The sequence below is a fragment of the Humulus lupulus genome, chromosome 8 (assembly GCF_963169125.1).
Source record: "Humulus lupulus chromosome 8, drHumLupu1.1, whole genome shotgun sequence".
NCBI lineage: Eukaryota > Viridiplantae > Streptophyta > Magnoliopsida > Rosales > Cannabaceae > Humulus > Humulus lupulus.
This window is the reverse complement of record NC_084800.1, coordinates 18,339,076-18,360,041: the sequence shown is the minus strand read 5'-3', so window position 1 is coordinate 18,360,041 and position 20,966 is coordinate 18,339,076. Positions and strand designations below refer to the sequence as shown.

Here is a 20,966-nt window from a genome sequence, read left to right as displayed (position 1 = left end):
TGCTTAAGGCTCTCAATGAAAGCACCAAACTGTTGACGCCGTTTTTCGTCAAACAGTGAAAGAAGAGCACGTAAACAATAACTGATGATGGCCAATTTAAATAAAACAATATGAACACACGATTTTTACGTGGTTTATCAGTTAAATCTGCCTAGTCCACGAGTCACTGTTATTAATACTCAAGATTATCTCTGAGAATTCTTCAGCATGAATTCTTCAGAGTTTTCTCTCAAAGATCAGAATTTTTCCTCCATTACAATGGTGCTTAACCTCTCTATTTATAGAGAAGACTGCAGAATACAATCCCACATATTTTGGGTAGTTACTCTTTTTGTGTATATAAAATAAATGGCTTTAAATGTCCATAATCAGATATAAAAGGAAACGTCCCCTGAAGACCAGGGGACGTATAACTGACCAAATAATATCCCACGATTCTAGGAGATTTACAATAATGAATGAGGATTATATCTCGTATTTACAACACTTATAGATATTCAGGGTGGTTATCACGTATCTCTAAGGTTTTTGGCCTCCCAGGTTTCCCGTCATCTTTCGAGCCAGAGATATCTCCCGAGGTCACATGGCTTTCGAGATCGTCTGTGCGTCGAGCTCGGGACCCTTGATCCGGGGTCATCCCTGAGAATGGCTGAGTCTCCGGAGCTACCTTTCGAGATCATGATCACCCCGAGGTCACCATATTCGAGGTCGTCTATGTCCTGCAGGCTCGATATTTAATCCTGGAGCATATTTACAACCTTATGAGTCCACTTGTTTGCGAATCCAACTTTCGAGATCATATTTAACATAGCTCGAAATCTGGGTGTAACAAGACTACATATATAATAATTAATTAATATAAATTTAAATTCAAATGTTATAAAATATCATTATTATAATAATATGTAATGCATGACTAAATATTTAATAATTATATTAATATAAATTTGAATGTTATAAAATATTATTATGATAATAATATGTAATTCTAATTTTTTACTAATTATATTAATATGAATTCAAATATTATAAAATATTATTATTATTATTATTATAATATTTAATACAATACTAGATATTTAATATAAATTTAAATATTAAAATATCATCATAATAATATATAATATATAATTTTAATTTTTATTAAAAATATTATCTTTAATGTTTAAAAAAATTATCATATTATATATATATATTTTAAAAAATCATAAACAATGTTTCAGTTTAATTTTTCATTTAATATATCTATGTTATTCTTTTATATATAATATTAATTATTTATTTGAAATTTATATGACAATGATATAAATTTAATAAATATATAATATATAAATTCTATAAATAAAACTAAGCAATCGTGCACTGAAAGTTGTTTGTATCTAGTATAAACATGTATAGAAAATAAATAATGTCCCTTTTTGCGCAAGTACTTTCTAATCTAAAAATGAACTACTTCTAAATGTACATATTTAGGGAGTGTATGTTATAGGAGTTTAGTTTCTTGAAAATATTGGATTATTAAATGCAAGATAAATTTATTTATAATAATTTGAGAGTTTGTATTTCTATGTGTTTTCCCACTTTTTAGCTTTATTTAGAGGTAATGTTGAACCGTTTATAAACACAACTTCTCTTTAACTCTACTTCCATCGAGCCTGTCCCCATATCAAACACTCCTTTAGTGTTTTAAATTATATATGTATTATATGATAATTAAATATTTGTTAAAATTTGTATTCTAATGCACTATCGTATATAATCTTTCATTTTTTAACGTATACATGCTTAATGAATTTCAAGCCCCCATTAAAATCGTTCTTACTATTTTTTATATTTTATTTTTTTGTAAACGATCTACATTTTATTGTTATTGTTGTTCTTGATGAAGTGTTATATTTAAATTTACTTAGAATTTCAGTATTAAGTTTTTATTTTTATTTTATTAAATTATAAGTTCAGAAATTTTAGATAATGATTATTTTTTTAAAATATAATTACGCAATACTCCATATGAATTTCAACATCTCTTCGTCCGTTGTTGCCATTGACTATGTGGATCTCAAGTTATTGTTTTTTAGAAAGTTTCCCAAAAGTGGCAACGTTGCCAATTTTTTTTTTCAATGAATAGTAAAGTCATTTAGGCAACTTATTGAGTTGGAGATGCCCTTAATTAGTAAGAGCACTCCCAATAAATGAGGTAAAATGTCTAATTTTTTATAATATAGGGAAAAAAATTTAAATAGTCTTCTAATGAGTGATGTAAAGTTATATTTTTTTACAAATGAATAATATTTCTTTATATATAGTGAAATACTCTTCATCAAGCTATAAATATTTTATTATTTTTTTATAAACTTTTGTATATATATTAGTGTGATACTATTATATTTAATTATTTTATTTCTTAAAATGAATAAAATATTTTTAAAAAATATAATATTTAAATGATGTAGAGAAAAAATAATAGAGAAGTTCATATATGGTATAATTAAAAGTTTGAGGTAAATTATAAAAAAATATGTTTTAGTGATGTATTTTGTAATACACTTTCTCTATAATATTTAGCTTAAACTCACAAAAACACCTTCCATCAGCTCTTTTATACATATATTTATAATAGCTATGCATAAACTCCAATTAATCTATATCTACATTTACATAACATTTAGATATCTTTTATATAATATTTTAATATTATTATTTTTCTTTATAAGTTTCTCTCTTATTTAGTATATATATTTATTATTATTATTTTTTTAATTATTTTATTTTACTTTAATTAATAAAATATATTTAAAGATATAATATTTAAATGATGTAGAGAAATATATAGAGAATATGATGTATGGTATAATGTAAAACTTGGTGGTAAAATAAATAAAAATGTGGTTTTTGGAGGTGGTTAAAAAAATGGAGTCCGCAGTGCTCTAAGTTAAACAAAAGTGGCATATTAAGACTCACGCACGCAGACCGGAAGATCTCAGTTGTTCCGGACTGTACAAGTATATGTAGATGGAGAGAGAAAAAAAAAAGTATATATTTCGAGAGTGAAATTAATCCAAAAGAAAAAGATGTAGGGTCGAAGGGAATGATAACTAAAAAGTTATCTAGAGATGACAAAAGTGATGTGAAACGAGTGTAAAATATAAACGGGAAATTGATATGTGGTTAATTTGATAAACATATATAATCATATAAAATATATACAAAAAAACGGAAGGGCTGGATATATATGTAAGATGAGGCCTTAATTGACGTCACGGATGAAGATGTTAATTTTATCTATTTGGGTAAAGAGAGGAAGAGAAAAAGAATACGTACACAGAATTATAACTAATAAGTAGCCAATAAGAATAAGGGTCTCCCGAGTGGAAGACAAGTTTGCTGGTTTTGTACTCTCTACTCTCGGCCATTATTATTTCTGCAAATTCATATATATATATATATATTCCGCAGGACGTAGTACGTAACGTCATTCATTCCGCTCTCCCCCTAATGCATACAAAATATCCACACATTACAATACAAACAACGTTATATACTCCTCCACCCACGCCACCTCCACATCACAGAATATTCCCACGCTTATTAATTTGAAACCGCCTCTCCATTCCCATTATATTATTCTCCAACTCCATATCCATTCCATTCTCTTACTCTCTGTACGTAACGTACTCACCCAAAAACAAACCCCATTTATATATGGACGCCGAGTCCCGACATTATTATTTATCCTCTATTTCTCTTTCACACCACTTTAATTCGCCCATATTCTCAGTTTTCTTCTGTGTACGTACTCACTAACCCGGCCAGTCCACCAATCCAGGCCTCCATCCACACATGTCTATATCCACCACCGTGGCCACTCACGCGCCGCGCGTTTATATATATATATATATCACATGGGGAATCATATGTATCATCACATATGATGTATGCACAATTAATAACATGTGGACTGGATATGCACAGTCTTATACATATCATTCTCTCTCGGGCTGGAATTAGGGAGGGAGTGGTTTAATTTTGGTTCTCTCCGGGAATGATAAGATATCATCATCCATATCATCATGGTTTTTGAATTTATGTAACGTCCGACTTTAATATATTTGGTATGTTTCCTTTAGGACATGCATTGTTATGTCATTATATATTATATTATATATGTGTGTACAGAGAGTTAAGTAAGATACCCTTTTAATATTTTCTTCTTCCTTCCACTTTTGTTTTCTTCTTAAATATCATGATATTTTAATGAATAAATGAAAATTTTGTAAATAATAATATCACCAATAATTAATGACCCCTATGTATATATGGTTCTCAATAAAGAGAGAATCCACGAATAATTATTATTGAACCATATATATCAATAATAGTTGAAGAGTAGTCAAAGAATGTCTTGAAAGAGACCTCTTAAAGAATGTCTAGGTGAAATGATATATCATTATTGTCGAGGAGAAACTTTATATATATATATACATACATGTACAAATACTCAACTTGATGAATATATAGTTCTTTTCCTGTTTCATTTTCCCCCAATCATGAAGACATTTTTGAAACCAAAAAACCAGGCCTGAAATTCTGTGTCTTCGTTTTTCCTTTTTGCAATCGAAATATCCAAAGACTAAAAACTGACCCCTCGTCCCCGTACCCTAGCTAGCGAGAGAGAGAGAAAGAGAGAGAGAGGTGAGAAAATAAATATACAAACATAAATCAAAAAGCTGCACAAAAAGACAAAGTTGCGCAACGGAGTCTTACTTGGTATTCATTCTCTTTCTGTTGCAACCCTTTGGACCCTTTCTCTTTCTCTCTTTTTCTTCTTTCTATCTCTTTCTTTCTGACCTCTTTCGAGGAGACAGTACACTGTGATATATATATTTGTGTGTGTGTGAGACTTGAGAGAGATTTTATATACTTATAATATGGTAGAACTGGGTGATAATATTGATGATGATACTTATGTTAGTCCAGTGTCTTCTCTTGAGAATGACAATGGGGAACACACTTCAGAATCACCTACTTCGGGTATAATTAGATCATCATCATCATCATCGAGTTATCAACGGCTAATGATGGATCATCATCGTCACGAAAATTTGACAGAATTGAAAACTTCGGCGGTGAGGCCTTATATTCGGTCGAAAATGCCTCGGCTTCGCTGGACGCCGGATCTTCACCGATGCTTTGTGCATGCTGTTGAACGCCTTGGAGGAGAAGATAGTAAGCTCACTACATATATTTATATTTTTCTTCTAAATATATATATATGCTAATTAATATTTATATAGTTCCCGGATTAATTTTTAATTAATTATAAATTATTAATTTGTTTGTGTAGGAGCCACTCCAAAGATGGTGTTGCAGATAATGGATGTCCAGGGGCTTACCATATCTCACGTGAAGAGCCATCTTCAGGTGCCACGTAATTCAATAATCGAATCGATGAACTGCTCCATCTGTTTTGTTTTTTTATTTTTTTTTTGGTTTTAAAATTTCTATATATTCTTGATTTTAGATTTAATCCTTAAATTTTGACTTAGTTAATTTGAAATATATATATCTTAAGCTTTCTGTTGTGCGTACGTTAAAATATTTTTTTGCTGTGGACAGATGTACAGGAGCATGAAGCATGAGCAACTTATTCAAGGTATATATATACATCGTATATGTATATTTATAAGCTTTAATTATTTGTATTTAATTAATCGATCAGATAAAGACATGATTATTTTTATTTTTTTTGAGAAAACTATTAATTTGGATACTGAGATTTATTATCTAGGGTTTTATCGCGTATATATGCTGATGTGTATATATATATAGATAGCGGAGAAACCGATACATCAGTCACTTTTATTATATATTGTCCGTTTAACAAATTATTAATTAGTCTATTATGTCATTCAAATTTAGTAAAAGAATTGCTTAATATAACCGATACAATATACAACCTATAGGCAAGTCTTGAAATTAATAGTTTATTTTCTAATAATATGTATATATCTCCTATATATAATAAGTGTGTAGATAATATAAATTTTTTGTTTTAACGGTTTTTTATTTTTTTTAATGTTAACTTTAATGAAATATTTTTATATTTAACAGAATATTCTTATATTTAACGGTAGTTTGTAAATACTTAAACTTAAATAAAATAAAATAAAATAAATAATTAAAAATTTTAAAAATGATATTTTTGAGATATTTTACAATGATAATTATTTAAAAATAATAAATAATTAAAAAAAATTAAAATAAGATATTTTAGAGATATTTTAGAATGATAATTATTTAAAAATAATAAATAATTAAAAAATTAAAATATAATATTTTTGAGATATTTTACAATGATAATTATTTAAAAATAATAAAATCATACGTTTTATAACTTAAATAAAATTTAATTAAACTTAAACTCACTTATTAGAATAATATCATATTAAATATATAATATAATCTACTGTCAATTATGAACAAATTATTTAAAAAAAACTAGCAAGAAACTTAAATTTAAAATTAACGTATAATACTTAATATTACATTAAACATATAATATGTAATTTCTTGTTATCATTCTCAAATTCAAAAACTAAAACAAACATAAACTTAAACAAAAATAAATAAATTATTTAATTAAAATAAGATATTTATTTAAAATTTAAATGATATTAATAAAAAAATAATAAAAAATAATTAATAAATTCAATAAATAAAACTAAGCAAACGTACTTGCACGTTGCTTTGTATCTAGCATTTTAAAAAATTGTGTGAGACTCTTTTGATTAGAAATCTTTAACGTATGAGTGATCTGTTTATGTTAAGAGTCGTGCCTATATTCAAGTCAGATGATCTGTATATATATATATATATATCTTAATTAATTACTTTCTGTGGCCGTTATATATCTTAATTAAATGAAATTAATGAAAATGCATATATCTTTTACTTTTGGGTTAAGTTAAACACATGTTATCTAGAAAAAATAAATTAAGTCAATTAACTTATTTGTCAATTTAATAATAATAACATGCATTTGGTCAATGTGTACACTGAATTATATATTTTTATTATAAATGTGGTATTTAGTAAAACACTAATATATAAGTGTGACTATATTTAATTATCATACATAACTGATATTTATTAATTTGGTTAGTTTTTTTAATACATATAGCATCAATCATTGCATAAGTGACCCCAAATATTTTGTGGACTTTCATTATTATAAAAAATTTATTGGTTTTGTTCTTGCAAATTATTATAAATTGAGCAGCTATGGCAGGGGAGAACAATAATAAGACAATGGCACTCTTCCACCAACATTCAAACTACTATTCCTCTTCACATTTGGACCTAACGAATAAGTCTCAACCCAATTACTTCCAAAGAAACAATAATTGCAATGACTTAAGCTTGACAAGCTTTTCAGTGTCTGCTTATAATAAGAATAATTATGGGACTACTCATCATGGCAAGGAAGAAGAGCTCGAGATTAATTCCAACAGCAATATCAATCCAGGAGTACAATGGTTGGTTTGTGCAAAGTTTTCTTCTTCTCTTTATTATTTTAATTACTACAAGTCGAAACTGGGATTAAGAAATATGTATAGGAAGAAAAATATACATTAAAAAAATGAATAAGTTAATTATTTTTCAAAAAAAAAATTATGAGAAAATAATTCTGATACAAAATTATAATTTTTTCATTGCCATTAAAATTTGACTACAATTCATTTTTTTAATGTTCTGCCCAATTTCATAACACAAAGGCATATGTTGCTTGATACAATTTAAAATTAGATGTCACATATTCTATTTTAAATTTGAATATATAAGAATCAATAAAAAAAAATTGGACCCATCATCATATACCATATAACAACACTATAAAAATGATCAAATCCTATACCTTACAACATTAGGAGATTTTTGTATAGTATACAAAGTAGAGTGTTTATATACATGTATATGTTATAGTTTGTTTTCAAATCATCACTAATTTTGATGTCTGTTTAGTTAATAATTATCTTTTATTATTATATCGTTAGCCGTATTCTTCATTAGAGGTAAAGCTAATTTGAAAAGAAAAAGAATGGTTCTCTCTTATGTATAGTACTATATATATGGGAATAAATTATTAGGCATGTCTTTGATTTTATTTTTGTACAGGAAAGACAAACAAGATATGTGGAGTGGGAAGAAAGTGATGATGAGAGACCCGTCATTATGTTCTCAAGTACCAAATAAAAGATGGGAATATTGGGAAAAGAAGCCCAATTCCTATATCATCTTCAAGGATCTACTCAAAAGATGCACCGCTCATGATCAAGTACTTCTCTCTCTCTCTCTCTCTCACTCATATATATATATATATATATATAAACACAAAAAGACATGCACAAACGCATATATGTTTATATATATGAAGTATAGTAGCACTGACACCCTCATGGGGCGCACATGAAATCTAGTGCATGTATAATTGGAAGCCTAGCCAACGGTGGCCTAATTAACAGTGGCATATATTCCCTTATTTGATTTTCTCAGGAGAGCATAATCATTAATGGAAAAGAAAAAGATATAGAAGCAGGGAACAGATCAGTTAATAATATTATGCGCAATCATCATAAGTTGGAGTATAATAAAGCTACTACTACTACTACTGCTGCAAACCACATACTAGACGACGACGCAGTAACGTCTCTTTCGCTGAACACTTCTACAACTTATTCCCACCAGTTGCTTTGCCTTGCCAATGCCAACAACTCTGATGCCAATGATGTCTCTCTTGAGCTTACTCTTACTCTTGCTTCACCTTCATCCATATAGTGTGATTATATTATATTATATATATAAATAAACTCTACACACTACATGATTATATATATGTCGACAAGTATATATATTGACAACTTGTGTTGTGTACTGTCATGAATTAGAACATCTCTAGCTAGTAAGTACTTCTCTCTTTGCTTTATTTTTATTTTCCTAGTGGATGGAATAATATTAAGCATATATAAAGTCATCAATAGTCATATCTCTACGTTTGAATTGTGCCTACAACAGAGATTGGATGTGAATCAATCAACTCGCACATGTTTATGAGAAGAGTTATCTATAGTGATGAATCATGAATGTTATATGGTGTATATATATATATATTTTTATCTTAGTTAACAAATTCAATATATGTGTACGTACTATATGTACTATGCACTGCGGTGAAAGGTCACTTTTTAAAACAGCCTTTTTAATTAATAAATTCATATGGCACTCATTCAATGATGAGGAGAAAATTAATCCCCATCCGTGATTTAATGAAAAATCACTTATTCTGATCAATGATGGAACTAGGGCGTGGGCCCCCTATTCTTTTTTTAAAAAAACCAAACTATTTTTTTTTTAAAAATTAAAACTATTTTTTATTTTTAAAAAAAATATTGTAAATAAAATTATTTGGTAAATAAATATATACTAATAACTTAATATATCATTTTACTAGGTTGTACCAATTTAGTATCCTAATTGCTACCATTTTAATACTATGTATATGGTAAATCAAATTAAATTGTATCTTTTCACTAATTTTCTCAAAATTATTTTTTATTATTATGATCAAAATATCTGCAATTTATTTAATTAATTAAAACTATTTTTAGACTTAAAATACATTATAACATTTATATATATATATATAAAAGTATTGCCTGTAAGTTGTAATCATGTGGACATGCACTGAGTGCTACCTACCATAGTCCAAATATGATATAACATATTAACATATCTACGCATTGTCTGTATATATGCTTTGGTTATATAAAGCTTTACAAACTAATACAAATTATTGTTTCTTTAATTCACATATAACATACATATTTTTTATTGAGAAGATTAATCACATGCTAACAACATTTATAGACTTAATATGATCTTAAGAAAAAACATTATAGTTGATGGATGACCAGCTGTAAGATACGTCGAAATTTTCTCTAAATATTAGCTAGCTTATTATTTTCCTGGCACGTGAGTCCCACAATCGCCAATTCTCTATATATTAATACGGTCAACTTACTTTTCTCTTTTGCTTTTGTTTTTTTTCTGATAAATTAGTAGTAGTAGTAGTTCTGAATGTGTCTATTAATTGGACATACTACAACTTGTACTGTACCGAATAATAACCTTTTTATTTTTTTCCATTGAATTCCAAGTTTTTTTTCCCTTCTAATCAAAACACTTGGTGCAAATTCCATTGAATTTCAAGATTTTTTTGTCTTCCAACCACACTATTCCGCTAACACTACAAAAAACGACACTTTTGCGCCGGTAAAACCCAGGTAGTTTTTGCCGACGCAATTTTGCACCGGCAAAGGATCGCGACATACCCCCGTCGCTAATTTCACTTTTGCCGACGCAAATGTAATGTGCCGGCAATGGTATCTTTTGGCGACGAAAAAATGAGCCGGGAAAAATAAGGATGCGCCGGCAAAATTTTTTGTCACGTTGTTGTGAAAAACACTTTTAGCAGGGGAAAAATGCGCCGGCAAAAGTTGACTCTTTTAGTGGCGCATTTTTGCGCCGGGAAATGTGTATATATGCAGTGAGGATTGAAACTTTTGCCGACGTAATTTTGCGCCGGTAAAAGTATTTTTTAAATAATATTTTTGATTAAATTACTAATTTTATTTTCAATATATTAATATTAATTAATAATTTTCGATTTTAATATATTAATAATTATTTAAATTTTTAGTAATATTATTTAATTAGAAATAAAATTAAAATTAAAATTTTATAAATAAATAAATAAAAATAATTACAACTATTAATATTTATTGTCTCCACCAAACATGAAAATATAAAAGTAGTTTAGTAAAATAAATGTCTCATAAATTAAACTTTAAATAAAAAAAAAAAACTTCTTCAAATGAGTACTGCCCACCTCATCATCCCCGCCCCCGTCAGCATCATCATCCTCGTCCAAATCCTGGTCTGGTAAGTCAACAGTAAAACCAGGAGCCAATTCACCAACCTGCTTCAACAAAGCACTGAGCAGGAGGTCTTAACGCCGTTGACGACTCTCAAGTTTAGTATTATGCTTTTTTAGGTTATGATTTTCTAGCATAATTTAATACCACAAATTTCCTAATAAGGTTTAGGACCTTGATTAGGAGGTCGGGAGGGCCATAATTGATTTATTATAGTATTTAATGATTATATGCATGTTTACGTGAATCATATTATTATATGATGGTGGATGCATGCATATGGGAGAATTTATTGTTGTGAGGGTATTTTGGTAATTTGGCCACTGTGGGCGTAATTGTACATTTTGAGTGCATGGTTGTGATTAATTAATATAGCCACATTATAAGGTGGATTGGTTCGAGCTAATCGACATGAGACGATCATGGGATGTAAGTGTTCGGTCTAGTCATAACGGGTTTAAGCTCGGGGCTCGGGGTGAGTCTCGGGGTGATATTAATGACTATAGCGTTACCGGGGATTTTAGAGGAACGGGATATGAATTATTGGTGTTTGAGGATATTGAGAATAGTGGGGATTAGAGAGCGTTAATTATAATTAACGAGATAAACAGGAAATGACAGTTTTACCCTCGGAAGCTTTTAGAGGGGTTTATTTGGCTTAGGGGCATTATGGTCTTTTGACCCTAAGGATATATATGACTTAGGAGGGCTGTAGAAAGAACAGGGCAAAACAGAGTTCTCCTCCTTTTCAACCCGTCCACCATCCCTCACCATCTCCTCTTTGGTGTTCTTGAGGCCATCTTGGGGTTTTGAGCTAGGAAATCAAAGGTGGCAGCTAGGGGACTTATTACAACCATTAAAGGGGACTCAAAACAGGTTCCAAGGTGAGTTCTAGTCACTTACTTCAGGTGGTGCTCTGTTTTCAAGCTTTGGTTTTCAGCTTTTGATTCTTGTTAGAAGTTTGGATTCAAAGGGGTTTTGATGGATTATAAGATTGGGTTTTGATGAGGGAAGGTTGTGGGTGTTGTCTAGGGGTTTAATTGTATGTTAGGAAGAGGTTTTATGAAGGTTTGAAGGACTGGTTTGAGAAGATATCGCACAGGGGAAAAACTGGTTCGTGCGTGGGCATGTTGCTGATCTGGGCTGGGCGCCGCGGCCCAGCAGGGGTGCGCCGCGGCCCTTGGCGTTTGGCAGAGGGGAGCCCTCTCTGTTTGAGGGCGCGCCGCGGCGCAGCAGGGGAGGGTCGCGGCCCTTAAGGCCATTTTGACCAAAAACATGTTTTTAAGCTTGGGGATTCAAGCCATAGGCCTCGGGGTTGAACCTAGTACCCGGTTAAGTGGGGATTGATGTCCCGGAGGCTAGATATTGATTTGGGAACTTATGTTGATCATTTTTATTGATGATACCTTATATTTGGTTATGGCTAGGTGACCGCTAAAGGACTAAAAGTTGATCGTTCTCAAGGGTCATTCTTTTAATCATTCTAGCTCGACTTTGAGGTAAGAAAAATGCACCCTGTGTATATGTGACATGCATGGCTATCATGACGCATGTCGGTTGATTATTGAGTATGACATGCATGGTTATTATTGATACATGTCAGTTGATTATTAAGTATGACATGCATGGCTATTCTCGATGCATGTTGATTGATTGTTAAACGTGACATGCATGGTTGTTATTGGTGCATATTGGATTGTTGGATATATTGCATATGATGCATAAGAAACATGTGATTAGGATATGCTTTGTATACTGGGTGTGATATCGTTCAGAGCTTGAGCCTCTGTGTTAATGCATAGTCCTAATTGTACTAATATCTGTTAAGTAAGCATGTTGAATACCTCGTTTATGGATATTGGACATGTGATATATGTTTGGTGGCATGGCTTACCTGTGTATGGCGCTGACTTATTAGTCAGAATCGACAATGGTGTCAGATTCGTCTGTGAAGCTGTGACTTATTAGTTAAGTTCACCATGGGCTGAGCACTGGTCGTGTTTTACCGACCCAAGGGTCAAAAGTGGCAGTGCGTTGTGAACGCCGGGCCAAATAAAGATTAGATCTAATCGAGGTCGGCATTGAATGACTCATATGGGGTATTAATGCTGGACCGACCAGAAGGTCAATGAGAACTATAAGCGCTTGCCTGGTCTAAGACCAGATGATTTCAGCCAAGGTATATGACCCCGGTGACCGTTTGTCACATGGCTAAGGGACGTTGTCCATAGTTTCGACTCTAGAGTATTGAGGAAGGTTATGCTGGTGACTAATCACCTTGCACCTGTCCTAATCAAACTTAAGAAAGAATCACTTATCGGCTAAGCCCTGGTGACCCTATCGTCGCATGGTTAGAGGGAGCGATGCTCATTATTGTGACTTTTGGCTATTGTCACCTATTTGCTTGGACTGATAGTCCCGAATGGTTATTATGATCATTGTTGATATTATATCATGCTCTTTTGTGTTTTCTTGCTGGGCTTTGGCTCACGGGTGCTACGTGGTGCAGGTAAAGGCAAGAGGAAGCTGGACCATCCTTGAGTTGGAGAGCTTAGGTGATGATGTGTACATATGCAGCTGCTCGTCTGCCACGGCCGAGGTTTAAAGTGGAACTAGGGTTGAACCTTGTTTTTCCGCTTAGAACAGCCTGTTGTAAATGTTTTCTGTAATAGACTCTGAAACTTTATTTTCGGGATCCCAATGTATATGTTAAATGTTCTAGTGAAACGTTACATCTTATCCAAAATGTTTAATCCCTAAACCGCTAATCATACTTAGTTACACGTTTTGGCCAAATGACTCGATTAGCGAGTTTAACACTGTTTACAAGGCACATCGTAACGGTCCCTGGAGTTGGGGCGTTACATATAATGTCCTCAGTTCGCTGCAAAAGGCTGTCCATTTCAGGTGGCAATTGCCTGGACATTTGAGAAGTTGACGAAGATGCTGCCCTCTTTGCGCCAATTGCCTTCAACCTAGGCAACCCCCCAAACCCTTTCTTATAACGCGAGCGGGGTCAAAGGACATTCGTGACAATATCCATATCAGGCGGGAACTGACCGTCGACATTATCGCCGACACAAGAAGCAGCAGATGATACAGGGGTCGTACTCTACGATGCTCGACGCTCAGTCATCTCAGTCTGCACAATAAAAAGCACGTATCTCGAATTCCAATATAACATTATTTGAAAACCTAACTTATAAATTTTTAATATAACAACATATAAAATATAACTTTATTATCTATCTGCCAACATCCTATCATTAATGACTACAGACCAGTGATTGAAAAAGAATGTAATTAATTTTGTTCCCGTAACAGGAAGCAAGTGGGCTAAAGTAAATTTGGTCATGAAAATCCATATCTGAATGAAAGTCATGAAGATGTTGTTGATATATACGATAAGTGCAATTAATTCCATTAATGGGGAATTTACGTCTCCAAACATATACATCAACTACATTTGCATGTCTTTCATTCAGATATGGATTTTCATGACGAAATTTACTTTAGCCCGCAAGCTCCCTGATACGGGGACAACATTAGTTACATTCTTTTTTTTATCTTAGTCCACAATCATTAATCATAAAAATATTAGCACATAGATTATAAAGATTTAATTGTTAAAAATTTAATTAATAATTAATAAATAATTACTAATTGACAACAACCAATTAATAATTAATATTTATTAATTATTTACTAAACTTTTTAAAAGTTAAATGATCATAAATTAGTTAAGGTTATGCAACTTACATATTTTGTCGCCACTGCATCACTAATCCACTTATCATTTTTCTTGTGGAGGTGCTCGAATGTGTCGATCATGCTCGGGAGCTCGCCAGTAGATGGGTCCATCTAAAAAAGCAAATTATTTAAAAATTGTGACATTTATAATATTTTCGTAAATGTAAGGATATAGGTTATTATAATTTACGTGATCGTAAACATGAGCAACGATGGATTTGGAACCGTGTCCTCTTAGTATGGTCATTTTTGCTCGAACTTCTTTATTTTTCTTCGATATACGCTTCAAACAGAAAACAATACTCATTAATCTAGATTGTAATTTTATAATTAAAAATTAATGTAAAATCTACGGCATACCTGGTGAGAATCAAAAGCCCAAAAATCACATAGAATTGCCCAATCAGAAGAAGTAATCGACACAAAAGATTTTGACTTCGCTCTCTCATTGTCCACCTCTCCTCCAACATCTACCCAGTGTTTCTTCATCGTGTGGCGCCAATCAGTCAGATGTTTTTGCATTTGTCTTACCATGACATCGTTGATTACTGGATTGTCTTCTGGATAAATAAATTTTTCCTAAAATCACAATTAAATTTGGAATTTGTTAAGATACTATGAAGACAGACAAAATATTTAATAATGAGTTATTAAAGGTTTAAAAAATGCTTACAGATAGCCTCTTTCGAATAACTTGGATATCAGCTGGTTTTACTTGTTCCCAAGCTAGTGTAGTTGGGGGTACGGTGCTACGCAAATAACGAGCCATGAAATTGTTGAACCACTTGCCGTACGTTTGAATAGCTTTTCCAGTTTGTTCATCAAACTCTACTTTCAAATGACTAACTTTTTTGGTGGCCAGCTCCTCGATATTGGCACCGTAATAAGCTCCCCTGCCTCTCTTGGAGCCACCACCTGTGTCATTACTTGGTTCGACCATTCTACATTAAAATATTCATTAATTAACTAATTCAAATTATGTATGTCTGTTGTTTTTTGTTATAAAATTAACATTTATTCATTATGGTATTTCCAAACCTACCCTATTTCGACCTAGTAGATCCCTTGGAGATAGTAAGGAGTCATGTACTTTTCCTCATTTTTTAAAAATGTTTCTCAAACATTTTTAAAAAATGAGGAGTAGTACATGAATACATTGGCTATCCCCAAGGCATCCACTAGGTGCATTACTATTATTTTTTGTTATAAAATTAATATTTTATTACTTATTGTCTTTCCCAACTTACCCTATTCCGACCTAGTGGATCCCTTGGAGATAGTAAGCAGTCATGTAGTAATTCTCATTTCTTCAAGATGTTTATCAAACATCTTGAAAAAATGAGAACCACTACATGAATACATTAATTATCCCCAAGGCATCCACTAGGTGCATCACTGTTGTTTATTGTTATAAAATTAACATTATATTACTTATTGTTTTTCCCAACCTACCCTATTCTAACCTAGTAGATCCCTTGGAGATAGTAAGCAGACATGTGCGACTACCCATTTTTTCAAGATGTGGACAAATCATGTAGTGCCATGTGTCCTTTGACTAGTTAACTTTAACATTTACTTATTTATTACTTTTATTTTAAAATTAATTTAATTATACATTAATTTCATTTTGTAATTTTTTATTAAATTCTTCAATTTGTATTGGATTATTTACTTAATCAATAACAATTTTATTATATTTATATTTTACTTAATTATATTTTATTAAATCATTTATATTTTTAACTTTTTTCAATTACAAAACATCTAATATTAATGTTAAAATTAATTATTATGATTGGTAATTTTATTTTATTTAAATTATAGTTAAAAATTATTTTTTTGATGAATTTTTAATTATACTTAAATTTTTATTTAATTAATTATTAAACTTTTATTAATTTTACTAACTCTAACAAAATTTGGGCAGCATAACGACAATATTTCAAACTATCCCAAAAATTGAAAAACCTATAAATTAAACACATATATACCCAGAATATACCCAGATCATACAAAACATATATATACATTAGCAAATACATCAATTTACATATATACAAATATTTAACCACAAAAAAACATATACCAAAACTGATTTTTTTATTAATACAAAAAAAAATATTAAATACATATTTACAAAAATATCACATTTAATATAAAACAATTTAAAAATATAAATATACATTATTAATCTGGTTTTTTTAAGTTCATACTTTAGCTAAAATACATATATCGCAAAATACAATATAATAAATATTAACAAGTAAAATTAAACAAATACATATAACACATTAAAATAAAATAAAAATACATATTCAAATCTGTTTTTTAAATTTTACAAAAAAAATTAATAAATACAAAAAACATATATATTATAAAAGTAACTTAAATATAGCTGTTATTAAGAGAAACAAATACATATAAAGCATTAAAATAAAAATTAATGTTAACGGCTATATTTTTTGTAATTAATGTTAATTTTCCTAAGACTAACAAAATTTGAGCAGCATAACAGCTATATTTTAAACTATCCCAAAATTTTATAAAACTTGCAAACTACACACAAAAATATACATAATATTACTAGATCAATATACAGAATATTCCCAGAGCATGCACAACATAAACACATATTTACTTAAAATTTCTAAAATATTTTAAAATTTGATTTTTAATTGCTAAAATTTAATCTTATTATAATACCAAATCTAATCTCATAATCTTAAGATTAATCGAATACTAATTAAATTAATTTCTAATTATGAGATTATATTAGATCATCTAATGTAATGATTTTTACTACAACATAAAATTTGATTTTTTCTTGTACCTCTTTTTCTAAAATTTAAAACAGAAAATAAAAATAAAACAAACAAAAAACAAAAATTAAAAATTAAATCATATATAAACAAAAATAAATAAATAAAATAAAAATAAATAAATAAAAAATAAGAAAATACAAAACAGAAAATAAATATAAATATAAACATATACATTTTAAAACATACAAACCATATATAAATATAAATATATATACCGATTTAAATGTATATATATTAGTTTAAATATAATATATATATCAGATTATATAATATATAATATATATATATGATTATATATAATAAATAATATATATATATCGATTTATATATAATATATAATATAATATATATATATCAGTTTATAATATATAACATATATAAATATATATATATATATATATCAATATATACATCAGCATGGTGGTCCGGTTGGCAAGGTAGTTCGGTGGTGGCGGAGTGGTCCCGTCGGCAATGTGCTAAAACTGAGAAAAAAAAAATGAAATGAGAAGAAAATTTATGGGCAAAACAAACTAACAAACAAAAAAATAAAATAACTTACCCTTGAGAGAGATAGAGCCGTTGAAGAAGAGAGGGTCTGAAAAAAAAAAAAGAGATGAGAGGGAAGAAATGAGAGAAACTGAAAAAAAAAATGGAGAAGAAGACTCGGGCGGCTGTGATATAATGTTATGACTTTTGCCGGCGTGTTTCGTTGCGCCGGCAAAAGTAAAAAATTGCGCCAACAAAAGTGTATCAGAGAAACCCTAGTTCAAAACGACGCTGTTTTAATAAGCATACTTTTGCCGGCGCAATTTTTGACTTTTGCCGGCGCAACGAAACGCGTCGGCAAAAATCAGGCCACCTACCTCCTTGAAAACGTGCACAACATTAAATCTACGTTCATTTTTGCCGGCGCGTTATGTGAATTGCGCTGGCAAAAGTCACCTTTGCTGGTGCAAAATTGCGCCCGTAAAAACAATAACTTTTACCGGCGCAATTCCTCAAATGCGCCGGTGAAAGTCATTTTTGCCGGCGCAATTCCGAATGGCTCCGGCAAAAGTGCCGTTTCTTGTAGTGTAAGGTAAACAATTCTGTTATCATAATGCAACTATAATTACGAAGTTGAACTAGATCTCTCAAATATTCCATCACGATCGAGTTCCAATCTACTTTGAGATGGACAACTCTCAAGTCATAAGCATTAAGCTATAGTGCATTGATATATATATATATATATATTTATATATAGCACAAGTTAAAGCGAGAAGCGTTGCCTATACTTATTGAAATGGACACTTTTGGACTCTCCAACACGAGCAGTGATTGAGAATTTCCATGGGAGTTGGAATCCTATTTATGTAAGAAAAATTTGAATTATTTAAAACTAAAACTAAAACAACACAATAAAGATAAATACACGTGTATTTGTGGTTTTTTAATTAATATGAATTATAGTTTTTTTTTCCTTCATCAAGAAAAAAACACAATAAATATAAATATATATTAGTAAAAACCACAAATTTAAAATATAATATGTATAAATATATGCAAAAAAAAAAACATTTATTAGAAAAATAAAGAATAATAAAGTAATAAAAAATGAAATAAATAACTCTAAATGGGAACTAAGACAAGCAGGGGAGAGGAGTGCACCTTGTCCCGCCCCAACTTGCATATCAGGATGAAAAATGCCCCATTCCTCATTTTAGGCGAGAATTCCAACCCCATTACCTATCTCCCCACAAAGGAAAATTTCATCCCTATTTCAAACAATTGACTAAAAATACTACTAAATAACTTGTGGTCAAATTCCAAAAGCTTTCTCCCCACATTCCCACTTTTTAGGTAGCCATTAAAGTTCGTACAAAATTTAATATTTATTACATGAATTGGTCATATATACTTTACATAATATATTAATTTGACACGTAGATTCGATTTAAAAAGAGTACGTGTTTATCAATTAGTATAAGAGACAGGGTCACATACGCAACCTTAGAACTGTAATAAATTGATACACCTTTGTACTCTCTTATCTATATATACATATAGTCTGAACACATAATATCATCAGCAAGGACTTTTTTGTTTTTTTGGAGGTAAGGTCAATGTTGGCTTATTGGTAAGTATATTCGTGAAACAGAGCATACAGCTTCAGTTATGGAATGATATATAGCTTATGCTGATTATATTAAGAGTGAATAATTTTAAAAAAAGAAAAGTAACAGAGTACTATTTGAAAGCTATATATATTTATATACTAATTAACACATATTAATGAGTGTTTTGTAAGACATGCAATCGCATAAAATAGTGATATATAAATCACAAATCACACATTATTTCTGTATATATATATATATATTTAAGTATGTATATATTAATAGCATTAATAAAGAAATGAAATGATTATATTGCTGTATGGTTCTATTATTCTTTTCTTTTTTTCCACTAAATTCTCACAATATTTGTTTTTTGTGATTTGAATTATGAGATGTTGAAAATAGGGCTAGATATGCATGCATGGGAACTGGACTCCACTTCAAGTTAAAGATAATTAATAAAGAGGGGAGTTGCTGAAGTGGGAGTAGTTTGTATTCCAATATAAGAAGTAAAGGTACACAAATAAAATTTCAGGAGCTTTTTTCTACGTTATAAAAAGACAAAGACAAAATAATAATAATAATAAAAAAATCTTGATTAGATATTACGTGCCAATATATTAATATATATCTACCATCTTTGAAATGATACATGCATTTCTGTGTAGTAACTAACTAGAGCTAGTATGACATCATTTGGTTGACAATCCTATAGTAGCTTAATCTTCTAGAAAAGAGACATAAGATAGACCTAGAGGAGCACACTCAATAAGCTAAAATAGTTCATTCTTCAAAATTTTGAAGAAATAAAAAAAAAATTATGCTATTCTGCATGTAGAGAAAGTTTAACTCTTCTTCAAAAATATTTTATTATTTTTCTTTCTTTCTCTCTTCAATTTAATTATATTTTATTCTTTTATCTTTATTTATTTTTTATTTTCTATTATTTCAATGAATAAAAAAATAATATTTAAATGAGGTAGAGATGTAATGTAATATAAAAATTTGATATAAAATAAAAAAAAAATAGAATTTTTGTAATGTATTTTGGAAGATAGAGGAAATCCCCATACAAATTAGTGACGATGAATTCCTAGCTGGTATGATATTAAAAAAATAATACCATAATTTTAAAACTATTTGTACAGTACAACACAGTAGCTTGTCAAACACTATTGTATTAAATTTGACTGTTAATTCAATTAGATATATATATATATATATAGGACTTGTCCATATATTTCGAGGTCTAATTTAAGTGAGTGTTGGAAGTGATGATTGATGCACATTTTTCCAACAACAAA

At 30.0% G+C, this 20,966-nt stretch overlaps 1 protein-coding gene across 1 annotated transcript; it reads left to right on the top strand.

Annotated features, from left to right (window-relative positions):
• Positions 1-4,928: 4,928 nt before the first annotated feature.
• LOC133795101 (probable transcription factor KAN4) lies at positions 4,929-9,012 on the top strand. The gene is made up of 6 exons (XM_062232551.1): positions 4,929-5,226; positions 5,345-5,421; positions 5,617-5,653; positions 7,280-7,535; positions 8,176-8,335; positions 8,554-9,012. The coding sequence occupies exons 1-6, from the start codon at positions 4,929-4,931 to the stop codon at positions 8,833-8,835; spliced, it is 1,110 nt and encodes a 369-aa protein (XP_062088535.1). The 3' UTR covers positions 8,836-9,012.
• The last annotated feature ends 11,954 nt before the right edge of the window (positions 9,013-20,966 follow it).

Bases quoted from the DNA above. Each gene is read 5' to 3' on its own strand.
- LOC133795101 (XM_062232551.1), top strand. From the start codon at position 4,929: ATGGTAGAACTGGGTGATAATATTGATGATGATACTTATGTTAGTCCA. The intron at 5,422-5,616 runs GTGCCACGTAAT...TGCTGTGGACAG, and splicing joins ACGTGAAGAGCCATCTTCAG to ATGTACAGGAGCATGAAGCA. The intron at 8,336-8,553 runs GTACTTCTCTCT...TGATTTTCTCAG, and splicing joins GATGCACCGCTCATGATCAA to GAGAGCATAATCATTAATGG.